Source organism: Rousettus aegyptiacus, unplaced genomic scaffold (genome assembly GCF_014176215.1).
Source record: "Rousettus aegyptiacus isolate mRouAeg1 unplaced genomic scaffold, mRouAeg1.p scaffold_m13_p_6, whole genome shotgun sequence".
Taxonomy (NCBI): Eukaryota; Metazoa; Chordata; class Mammalia; order Chiroptera; family Pteropodidae; genus Rousettus; species Rousettus aegyptiacus.
In genome coordinates this window covers 55,009,442-55,021,578 of record NW_023416309.1, presented here as the reverse complement: position 1 = coordinate 55,021,578, position 12,137 = coordinate 55,009,442, and the positions used below count along the sequence as shown (strand labels likewise).

The following is a 12,137-nucleotide window of genomic DNA, read 5'->3' as shown; positions in this document are numbered from 1 at the left end:
CTCTCCTTTTTCCAAAAGTCCCATCGTATCCGTGGGGATCCCGCCCACAGCATGCACCCCATGGGACGTGAGTCAGAGCCTCTTCTAAGGCTTTCAAGGACCACTCATTTCACATGCCGAGAACACCTGGGCCTGAACGAGTGCCTGTCTGGGCCTCTGGAGGAGCGGCAGGTTGGGAAAAGAGCAGAAGCAAAGGGGGCGACAGGATGGGTGCGCAGGGGCCTCTTCCCACCCCCCCAAAGCCCAGCGAGTGGGCAGAGACACGGAAGCTGGTCCCCCTCACAGCCTGTTCTTCCTCCCTCAGACCACTGCTCTCCTCGCTCCCCCGTTTCATCCAAAAAAGGAAAGAAGGAGATTTTACCATTGTCCTCGGGCACAACAGAGTCAGCTCTACCTGGTGAGGGGAGAATGATGAAGAGCAAATGTCAGCTGGGCAGGAACACTGGCCGAGGGCGACGTAGCCAGCCGTAGACACACGGCGCACGGACAGGGGCTCATTTGATGTGGCTGTTAAAGCCGGAGTACGGAGTACAGCGGCATGAAAATACCCCAGGGCGGAGCCGGCGGAAGGAGAGCCCAGGGCCTCCTGGTGAGCCGGCGGCGGGGATTCTGGCATGTGTGAAGCGATGCGGACAATGTGAGCGTCGCCACCGACAATGTGAGCGTCACCACCGCGAAGATTGGCAAGAGAATAGTAAACGCGGGGCTTCGCAGGTTGTAAACACCGTCTCACGTAGGAACTCCGGCTGGTGTCCCTGGGGGAGTGTGAAGCAGGTGGCTCTCAGAGGTGACCCCGGTGCAGAAGCAAGGCAGGGCGGCCACCTGCGGCCGGCGCCGAGGCCAGGAAGCACAGCTGGCTGGACTCGCTCGGCCCCTTCAGACACGCTCGGCCTCGCATCGCGCGTCCTCTGGTTGCTGTGCCCGATGAAAAGGAAACCGCCTGGTGTATAACCCGAGAATGAAAAATGAATTACCATGTACGGCGGGCACCTGGACAGCGGGAGGAACGGCTGGACCTGTGAACAGACGACAAGAGTGAGGCCCGGGAGGGGCAGAACCCGCGGCCCAGGCAGACCGTCGCCGCACGGCTCCCGCAGGATCGACGTTTCCCTCAACACTGTCAAAGTTGTCCTCTAATATTTTTCTGATCACTTTTCTACTTGGGCCCCGTTTCTATGCAAAACGAAAGACACTCCTACATCAGGGTAAGAGCAGCGGCAATGATTTCTTTACCTTGTTCACCTACGCAAAACTGAGAACGGAACGGATGAGGCGAGCTCCGATTTGTTCACCAAATCTTAGAATTCCACGACTCTCTGAGATTTGTGTGGGGGAATTTAGGACAAAAATAAGGAAGCCCTACTCCACGCGGAAGGGGTCAGCCTGTGGAGGTCAGAACGACAAGACAGACCTTGGATGATAACCAAAGTAGTCCAGGGAAGGTGTAGGCCAAATCTTGGAGGAAAGGGACAGAAGGGGAACTCAGGACATTGCAGGGCTCTGACTTCCGGGCCTAGGTGAAGTCTGTGCCCTTGATGACCTTGTCAGGGAGTGAACAAGGGACCTGGGCAAATTGTGATCTGACTGACAGCAGCAGGTGCCATGTCCTTAATCATTTCATTACACCGTCATTTCTTCCTTTGGCCTCATGACCTTGTAGCTATCCTTTGGAACAAATATTGCGTTGACTTGCAATGAACCACAAACTGATGATTAAAATCCCGAGCCTGTACGATTGAAGCATTTACGACGACACTTGTGTAACAAATATCCTCTTGTTATCCCTGAATCTGGCGCCTCGCCATCCTCACATTGCCTGCGGTGGTGAATTTGACCTGAGGAATGCCTGGGGAAGACGGCAGGGCGGGGGCTCGGTACCTGCACAGACCACGCCCGCGTCCTCCTGGTGCTGGCAGTCGTGTTGAGCCCAGCCCAGGTGGGCGCAGCGCTCCAGAGCATCCTCGGTGCCCGCGCAGCGCACGTTGTCCAGCAGGATGGGTCCCGAGCCCGGGCCGAAGCGGCTGCGCCCTGGGGCCCCCAGCGCGGGGCCGCAGCCCAGGAGGCGGCACACGACGCGGGCGTTCTTGATGCTCCAGTAGTCGTCGCACACCGTGCCCCACACGCCCTGGTGCCAGACCTCGACCCGGCCCTCGCACGGGCCGCCCCCGCCCGCCAGGCGCAGGCGCGGGTCTGCGGGAGGTAAGACAGCCGGTCAGGTGGGAAGAACGCGCGGGCGGGCTCCCCCCCACCCCACCGCCACAGCCATTCTCGGGGTCCCTCGTCATTTACGGCAGACAAAGCGACATCGGGATGAGTTCCATGTCTGTTTTGTGCGGTTCTCTCCCTCCCTCCCTTCCTTCCTGCCACCCCCACACTTCCGTTTCTCATTCACTCCTTTACAAAAAGTAAAACCTTAATTAACTGAAACCCTCAAGGAATGGCCATTTTGGACAGACAGCCTCATTTCCCAGATACCTACGAATATGATCTTAAACAAAAATACTAAAACTCCAAAGAAAACAAAATGAAAAAGGCAAAACCCCCTAAATCTTTGGGAGACGATTATTCTAAAATGAGGCATTGCCCTGACTCCAAACAAAAATTTATCCACCGAAATTTCTTCTACTCCTGATGAATAAAAGTCAACATTTTAACTGTAAACACTCTATTATGGGTACAACTTTCCAGTGACAGACAAGTACTGGAGATGTACAGCAATGTATACAAATATTGAATGATTATGTTGTACACGTGGAACTAATATGTTACATGTTAATTACATCTCAATAAAAAAAAACTATATGTAGCTATTCCATTCCCAGGTATTTATCAAAATAAATGGTAAGACATGTCTACAGAAAGATTACATAGTAGAATTCTCAATAGTAGACAAAAAAAAAAAAATGGAAACATTCCAAATGTCCATCCACAGGAGAGTGGATAAATAATTGTGATGTATTCACACAATGGAATATTACTAAGCAACAAAAGGAACAAATAAAAGGAACAATAAAAAGGAACAAATCACCAATATATGAAGCCATGTGGACAAATCTTATAAACTCATTAAGCAAAAGAAATCAGACACGAAACGGCACATGCCATTTGATCCCATTTGTATGAGAATCTAGGAAAACGAACCTAAACTGCAGTGACAGAAAGCAGATGGGTCAGGGGTTGCCTGTGCGAGGCAGGCGAGATTAACTGCAAAGGGCCGGGCGGGAAATTTCTGGGGTGATGGAAGCGTTTCATATCTTGATCGATTGTGGTGGTGGCTACACGGCTGTACGCATTAGAAAAACTCTTAGATGTGTGTAATTCCTGGTGTATATTTATACGTCAAAAGAAGCGATTTAAAAAGTAAAAATAATAAAAAATAAAGTCTATATTATGTTGGCGGTGCCACGCCCATCGATATGTGGAAACTGATGTGTCTTCATATAAATTGACCGCTAGTGACTAATTTCCAATTTCCTGCTCTGCTCACTACACAGAGGACGCTTCGCGGAGGGTGACAAACACCACGGGCCCCAGCCTCTCTGTGACCGCATGACCCTGATCGAGGATGGCTGTTATCATCTGATTTGTCGCTGTGACATGGGAAGCGAGATAACCATGCTTGTTCAAGCTAGAAGCGAAGGCCAGTAACTTCTGAGTAAGGTCTCAGGAGGTGAATTTGGGGCCTTCTGACCCACCAAGGGGTGTGTGTGTGTGTGTGTGTGTGTGTGTGTGTGTGTGTGTACTCATAAGTTTTCTGTGAAGAGTAGGACATTTTAATGAAAGAAATATGATCTTAACAATATTAATAATGATACGACCAAGTCAGTGTTTAGAAACAAACAAAAAGTACCAGTTAAAGAGACTTTTTCTTCACCAAATGAAATTGTAACTGTAAAAAAAGAAAAGTTAAACTTAAAAAAAAAATGCATGTCCTCTAGGTCACATACTTAATATTCAAAGCCGAAAAACTAAACGTTTTCTCTAAGTTTAAACACTAATACTCCTGTCTAAGTTTCTAATTTGGTTTACGGACAGAAATACTGTCTGTCAAGTTTTATTTTATTGGCATCAGCGTGTAACGAGTGATATTGTGCCCTGTTTATTCTTCCAAAAATAAAATTTTTTACGTGGTCAGAAAAGAAGCTTTATACATATACTGAATTTTCGAAAGGAGGAACGCAAGATCATTATATTTTGCAGGTAAATTTTTTACAGTGTCTAAAAACGAGATGAAGAAAATCAACTCAGTTTCCTTGGGAGAAATTTTGGGTAAGAGAAAGATCCTATCTGAGAGACATAATTCCATATGAAAATGCACAGAGAGAAGCCAGAAAGAAAAAACAACAATGGATTTTATGCTAGAGTATGATTGTATAAATTACAGTAAAACTAAACTATGCTAGAGTATGATTGTATAAATTACAGTAAAACTAATCTAGCAACGGGCATATCAACATTACCAGGTGATGGTGTCGTTTCTGTTAAAATCAGGTCTTTGGCTGACAAAAAAAAATTTTTTTCAGTGAAAAGAAAGCTTTAACATTTAGTCAATTAACGAAAATTCCCATCTTGCGTATCTACAGCGTGTCATATAATTTACATTTTTACTCCGTACAACGCTGGTTCCAGGTATCATCTCTATTCTAGAGATGAGGAAACGGAGATTCAGAGGACTTACGTAACACACACTGTCACCCACGATGCCCACCAGTGAGGTCCCAAGGCACACACCCTTTCCTACACTGCTTTGCCTTTCGGGAGCATAAGATGTGGGAGTTATATTCTTTCCGGCTCAGTGAGGTGCATTGGGGATGAGGGGGAAGGAAGGGAGTGGTTTAACAGCCACCATGTCAGTCCTCGCACTCCAAGAGGCAGCTCCTACAGAAACGGGAGTGATCTGGGCTGTCACGCTCTCATAAAGGAAGTAAATCATGTGAGTGCTACCTGATCTGTGTGGAAAGCAACCCGGTTACCATCAGCCAGGCCTACAAAGAAGAGCTTGCCTCGAGGGATGTCAAGAGCCAGTGGGAATTACAACTGAGGGAATCTTCTGCCAAAGTGGAGTCATGATGGGGGCAGAGAAAGAAGCAAATGAGGAAGTGATGGATGAAGGGAGAGAAGGAAAGGGAGTGAGGAAGGAAGGAAGGAAGGAAGGAAGGAAGGAAGGAAGGAAGGAAACCACTTAAGTCTAAGTGAAAAGGAAGTCCTAAACGATGGTTTCATTGAGTTTACTCAGTATGTCTTCAAAGTAACCAAGACTTGAAAAGAAAACGAACAAACAAAAACCCAGAAGCAGTAGGTCTTGTTATGAAGACATCAATAGCACAGGGATTTGGGGGACTCACGCAGATGGCCGCATCGGCAAAGCCTGAGAGTAGACAGGATGTCGGATGGGAGCCCAGAGCCCAAGCTTGGCCTTGCTCTAGCTCTGTGGCTCCTATGGACTAAATTACAGCTCCTCAAAATTCATATGTTGAAGCCCTACCCACCAATGTGGCTGTATTTGGAGATGGGGCCTCTAAACTAGTAAGGAAGTTTAAGTGAGGTCCCAAGGCTGGAGCCCCGATCTGTAGGACTGGTTTTCCTTCCTATAAGAGCTTTTTCTTTCTGGCAACTGTAAGAAATGTAGAGTCCAGGCTACGCCAGCAACGCCGATTCAGGATCAGCATGTTAACGGGTCCCCCAGGCCTCCCCTTGCACGCTGACACTTGAGAGGCATTGCTGTAGGTCATCTCTGAGGCCTCCTCCAGGGATGACATTTGACGCTATTTTATGCTGTTCCCTGTATACCTGCACCTGCCTCTGCTCTGTTCAGAATTAGAACCAGTGGTGGGGCGTGGCCTGGAACCTGCCTGGCCTCTCCAGGGGAAACAGGAAGTGTTTCCCTGGGTGGATAAACTTGCTGGCTGGGGTCTCTCAGACAGTCACTCGTCAGGGCTATAGCCAGAAGCAGAAGCGTACCTGGTGGAGGAGGCTCTCTGCCTGAAGTGGGGGTCGTGTCTGCAAACAAAGAAGAATAAAACTCAAATATCAATGAAAAAGCATTTTTTTTTTAACAGTGGTGTAATAGAAAACAGAAGTGTGAATGGGAAGAACCTACCTGGTCCTTCAGTGTGTGTGTTTGGGTGTGCTGGATAGGTCAGAGCATCACCTGAAACAGAACACACAGGACACCAAGCAGGTGGAGGTGTGGACCCCCAGCCCTCGCCTCCCCTGGGCACGTCTGAATAAGACCAGTGCGAAAAGCGGAGGGCGCTCCCAGGTGGATGGGCCCCTCTGTGTTAATGGATGAACCAAAGAACATGAAAGCCCACATTCTGCGAAAAAGATACTGGGACTTCTGCTTGCTTTGGGAGTTAGGCTATGAACAAATTATTCAGTACCTATGTTCATTCGTTAACTAGAAAGAGGGAGAGTTGATCGCATTTAACTGAAGACATGTGACAGGCAGAAACATTACCAGTGGGCGTGTCCACTTCTGTGGAGGCTACAGATGCATCTGTGTGTGAACAAAGAAAACAGAACACTTTAAAACGGGGGAAAGGACTTCTGTGTGTTTTCACTGCGGTTTGCTTTGTGGCCATAATGGCCACTGGGTGGGCTTATTTCCTAAATACGACATGGCCAGGAAGAAACAGATCGCGTTCATTTAAGTAGTACAACGAGAGAACCTTCATAAGCTGGAGATGTGGCTTGTGCTGACGTTGAAGACAGATCTACAGAAAAAGAAGAAGAAAACTTAAATATCAGTGGAGAGGACATTCGGGTTTCTGTTTCACTGAGGCGGTGCTGGGGACTAAATTTCCATGGAACAGCCTAATTGGAACTCTGAGAGGGACAGTAGACAGTATTTTACCTGGTGTGGAGGTCTCAGCAGCTGAGATTGAAGCTGTGGATGAAAAACAAATACAAGGCTGCAGTAAGCTAGCTGTACAGGCACAGAAACTTCTATAAGATACAATGGCCACGCAGGTCAGTGTGACTGGCCTGCCTTATTTTTCTGCTTTCCAGAGAGGAGCTGCCCAGGGCACCTCCAGGTCCTCCATCGCCTCCAGGCCGCCCCTCCACGCCCAGGGTCTCTCCATTCCTCTCCTCTCCCCGCCCTTGCTTCTCCCCTCAGAGGTGGAGGTCACCTGTCCAGAGGGCAACACCACCGCTCCCAGTTCCTCTGCCATGTGGGGCTGATCTAACAAACATTCTGCAGATTCTCCTCCCCCTGCAACTTACTTTCCCGGTCCTCCCGCCTCCCTTCAAATGGGTGGGAGGCAGTGACCCAAGAGAGTGTTTGCTCTGCAGACTGGAACTGTCCCTAGGTGAACTGTCCCGAGATCTAGAGTGAGCATGAGGAGGGGGTGGCAGGTGCATCTGCCTCCTGTGCGAAGCATCGCCCTCCAGGAATCAGCCCATGTTTGTGTCGACTCTGATGTTTTCTTTCGTAATTGTCTCAGCCTCTGGAGTGGGGCAGAGCACCCTCTTACCGTCCTCCCCCAACAAACCTCCAACACTGTATTTGGAAAATTCTGAACCCAAAGTCATATCAGGGACTGCGGATAATTGCAACCAGCATCTGTTAGCGTTTATGCCACTGCCGATGAGGCTCTGTCTGCCATGAAGTCGCTCCCTCGCGGTCCCTGCTGCTTCTCCCCAATTCGTTTTCTCACATAATACACAGAGTAGGGAGACCAGATGGCCAATTGCTGTATGTGTAAGAACGACAGGCTCTGTGGAACGCGCCCGTGTGTATTCAAGTGCTTCACTTCAACTCAAATGTTAAGACCTCACCTTGGCTGCATTGAGGCCCTCTTTGTCCATTTCAGGGTTCTAGGCTATTTTATGGGCTCTATTCAGCTAAGTGACACCTGGACAAATAGTATACTTGTACTCTCTAGGTAGAATTTTAGCACAGCAATATCTTTTAGAGATGTCGTAAGAAGAAAAATCAACAGAAAACTTGTTACCAGTTGTAAGGACCAAATCTGTGGCTGAAATTGAAGTAGGAACTGTGAAAGCAAGCATAAGATAAATGATAATTAATAGCATGCTTTTCAATCAAGCTTACTGGTAAATAATCTTTTTACAAGTCACTCTGTGTACAAATTATACCTTGATCATGTTCTTATTTGATTCTTCCATGTTCCCTTTGACTTATATTCTCCCTTTCATTAAGCTAAAGTAACTAAGAATGGAGGACGTGGTACGTGGGTCTGGGCACCAAGAGAACTGGGTTCTAATCTCTGCTCTTTGTGTGACCAAGCATGTGACCCCAGGCAAGGCCCTTCTTTTTTGCATCTGAGTGGCTACATCTGCAGGGCTAGTACATGGACCAGAAGCATCTGTGTTATCTTGTTAGAAATGCAGACTCTTAGGCCTACTTCAGACCTACCGAATCAGAATCTGCATTTAACAAGGTCTTGAGCTGAGCTACATGCACGTTAAGTTTTGAGAAACACCCAATATCCAAATGGAGAAGTCTCCTGGCCCAGAAATAAATGGCGTGGGGTAGAAAGGAAGTGGACCACACACATCCACATAGGGCGGTCAGGTCCTTCCTGCTCCACCCCAGACAACTGGTGCTCTGCCAGAATTCAGGCTAGTAGTTCCCATTCCTTGTTTTTTTTCATCAGAGCTGAAATTAGTACTTTTATATGAAGCCTCCCTTGCAAAAAATGTGGTATTAAAAAAAATTAAAATCATATAAGCAAAACTCTGTTATCCAAATCAAAACCCATTCACGGGTCAAAATTGGCCCATTGGCTACCTGTCTGTGACTTCCGGTCTGAACGATCTCTAACATTTCTTTCAACTCTCGGACAACTGATACACCGCAACGGTGCCTCATCGAAATTGTCCTTGCTTCAGAGACCTGGAGGCTAATTTTCACACATCCGACCTCAAAGAGCAATTCGTTTAACTGTCTGCTTTTCTGTGGAGGTCACTTTCTACCAAGCCTTCCAGGAGGCTTTGAGATTTTGGAAATATGGACCATGGACTACTTTCATAGTTGTTTACAGTTCAAGGAAAACTGAGTTTAGTTAAATTGGGATGGTATTTCTTTAACCTACTTAATTATGTATGGATCGACTCAAGCCCTAGGACGATCCCCAAAGTGTCTGCAAGACGGAAGTTCACAAAAGGACACGTTAGGGGGCCAAGGGGCTCTTGGCAGGTGTCAGCACACACGCCCCTCAGGAGTCACTCCCAAGCTTCCCTCATCACTGTGTGCTTGCACAAACATGTGCACTCGATTCCCAGGACGAGTTCCACCTCCCGTTTCCAGATGAAGATGCCGAGGCTCTGGGAGGTAAGGGACTTTCCCATTATCATCTTATTTATTAAGGTTGGAGCCAGAACACTGGGTTAAGCCGAGTTTTAAAAAAGCTCCCTCGCTGCAGGACTTGTCAGAGACTTTAATGTGCTGACGCACCGTGAATCTTCAAAGGAGGGATGTGATTATTTCCTCAACTTATTTAGCCATGCAATTAAAAAAAAAATGTAAATTACTGAGTTGGTGGGCTGTACTGTGAAACACCGTGTAGGGGATGTGGCACGCTGTTATTTTCTAAAAATGCAGGTGAGAGGAATAGTTTTGCCTGAGATGCCTGAAGTCCTGTGATGGTTAAAAAAAAAAAAAAATTAACTCACTGAATATCCAAATGGATGAACACTGTTGAGAATGTCAATGAAGCTCATGTCACTATACCTGGAATAGAGACCTGCCATGGCACCCGGAGGGAGGGAGCGAGCAAGACAGTTGAGATGCTGCATTCGGAGGTGCTCGGTAGCTATCTGTTCAATTACTATTTAATTCAATGAACATATGGGCACCTTATATTAGTTTGATATGAGCTTGCTATTTAGTTTCAAATGAGGGATAAACTCCAAGGCAAGCTACACATACGTGATTTATAGAAGCAAGAAAGAAAGCAAAATTACCAGGCGAAGCGGTCAGTCCTGTAGCTGATGCTGAAATTGACAAACAAAACAAACTAAGATATGATAAAATCCAAACAAGAATCCCACCCACGAATAGGAAATGTAGAAGACATGTTTAATTTTTAAAATGTAGACCACAGATATACTGAAATGAGACACAAATGACTTGTGCGATGTGAAATGAAAACAAGAACGTTTTCTCGAATGAGGCTGAAATGGAGACAGGCATGCAGGAAGCGAGAATTGTTCATTGGTTCTGAGAATGACATAATCTCTCTGGCAGCCAGAAGTGGGTACCTGAGCAAACGACCCCGGCGTCCTCCTGGTGGCCGCAGTTGTGGACGGACAGGCCCAGGTGCCGGCACTGGCCCAGCGTGGTCTCGTTGCCCTGGCACTGCACGTCGTCCAGCAGGATGCTCCCTGCACCTGCCCCGAAGTGGCTGCTCCCCGGGGCGCCGACGCCCTCCCCGCAGTCCAGCTGCCGGCACACCACGTGGGCGGCGCCGATGGCCCACAGGTCGTCGCACACCGTCCCCCACGTGCCGTCGTGGTAGACTTCGACGCGCCCCTCACAGCGGCTCCTCCCGTCCACCAACCTGACGACAGGCAAGTCTGGGGGAGACTCAGGGGTTACTATTAGAATGTGATTGGCTCTTCTGGCAATTAATTTCTAGTGGGACTTTTCTTTAGTTCTTCATATGATAAACCCTGAGTTCCAGTACTCCAGAAACCCCTGCCTCCTTTCTCCAGGTCCTACAGGGATAAGTCAAATGAGTGCTTATAAATCCAGGGACTGGCTTTTCCAGCCTATCATTTCATGTCTTTTGTTCCATCATTCCCATCTTTGGATTTGAAATGCGATAAATGCAAGGGTAAGATAAATATCGATTTCAGAGTTGAGTCATCAGATTGCTAAACAATAATATCGGAATATGTCCAATTTAGCTTTTCATTATTTCCTTTAGGCCTAATTGTCCACTGACCTAGATCAAAGTTAAATTTGAGACCCCCGGAGACTAGACAAGCGGCCGCCTCTGCTGGTAACCTCTCCATCCACATCGGCCCTGTGTTTCCTGGGGAGGCCAGAGTCTAGGTGGCCGCTGACATCACTGGCTATAACCCCGGGGCATCTGCTAGACAGAGTCGTAACCAGGAAGCCTTAGACAAGACATGACTGAAACGAGCAATGAAAGGATTACCAACTGGGGGAGCTGCTTCTGCTGATTCTGTGGCGACTTCAGTCACTGCAAGAGAAAACCCAAGGCACTCATGTTAGCGGGCACGCGAATCCACGCTCGTGCCAGTGCGCTGGTGCAGGACCTCCTGGCCCGCGCAGTGTCATCACGGGCAGGCCGGCATTTCTGAAGATGGAGTCCAAACCAGGGAGTCTCTCTGAACCACCTTGCCCTCACCTGGCTTTTGACACTAATTGGAAGCATCTACCTGAATTTTTCCAGGGAGAAGCCATTGACAGCCTCTCAGGAGATGCGAGGCCATAAAACAGACAGATGACTACTCAGAGTGCTCATCGGGAGATACCATGATGCGTTTGAGACATGAACAACCTCTCTTCAGATTTAAACGACTACGGAACAACAGAAGGGGAGAGAAGCATCCTCGCCATATCCCCATCTTCATCCTTTCGGAACCTCCTCTCCACCCGGCCCTCTTGGGATGGAGAAGGTTGCCCTGGGCCATGCGGAGACCCCGCAGTGGGGTGAGGACGTCACAGATGTTTGTTGTAGATATTGCTTAGGAACAAAAGGTAATGAAATGGGGTTTTTAAATATTCACTCAGCTTTTTTAAAATGGTTGCATAAAATTGCCTGTAGAGACAAGAAAAACCCACCTTTGGCAATCAATAAATCAGGAGGGTATTAACATAGAGCTTTCCCTGAGAAATAGCTTCCCGAGAAATGTATGAGGTTCATGCACACAGAAAAATCATTCCCGGACATTATAAATCTTTCTAGAGAACAGGACACGATTTCCTGGTTCTCAAGTATGTTTTTGCTCATAGGACCTCTCCTCTGCTCTGGGCCAGGGGAACAGGTCGTGATATTGGGCACACTTGAGACTAGCGTGACTAAGGTCGTAGGTTGTCTGAATTTGAGAGGGCTCCCGGAACATAAGACTGTCAGTGCTAAAACTGGGAAACTTCTGACAAACTGAGACAAGGCGGTCACCTGACGTGGGACCCCAAG

At 47.8% G+C, this 12,137-nt stretch overlaps 1 protein-coding gene and 1 long non-coding RNA gene across 2 annotated transcripts in view; both read right to left on the bottom strand.

The window, feature by feature from the left end:
• LOC107512978 (deleted in malignant brain tumors 1 protein) overlaps positions 1-12,137 on the bottom strand; it is a 132,925-nt gene that overhangs the window by 6,391 nt on the left and 114,397 nt on the right. The window contains 4 exon segments of the mRNA XM_036223323.1: positions 1,879-2,190; positions 7,860-8,000; positions 9,934-9,963; positions 10,231-10,545. Of these exon segments, the coding sequence (XP_036079216.1) occupies positions 1,879-2,190; positions 7,860-8,000; positions 9,934-9,963; positions 10,231-10,545 (798 nt within the window).
• LOC107512988 lies at positions 5,899-6,733 on the bottom strand. Its single transcript, XR_001597447.2, has 3 exons — positions 6,461-6,733; positions 6,101-6,151; positions 5,899-6,000 (listed from the first exon to the last, which is right to left on the bottom strand). It is a non-coding gene; the product is annotated as an uncharacterized LOC107512988 (long non-coding RNA).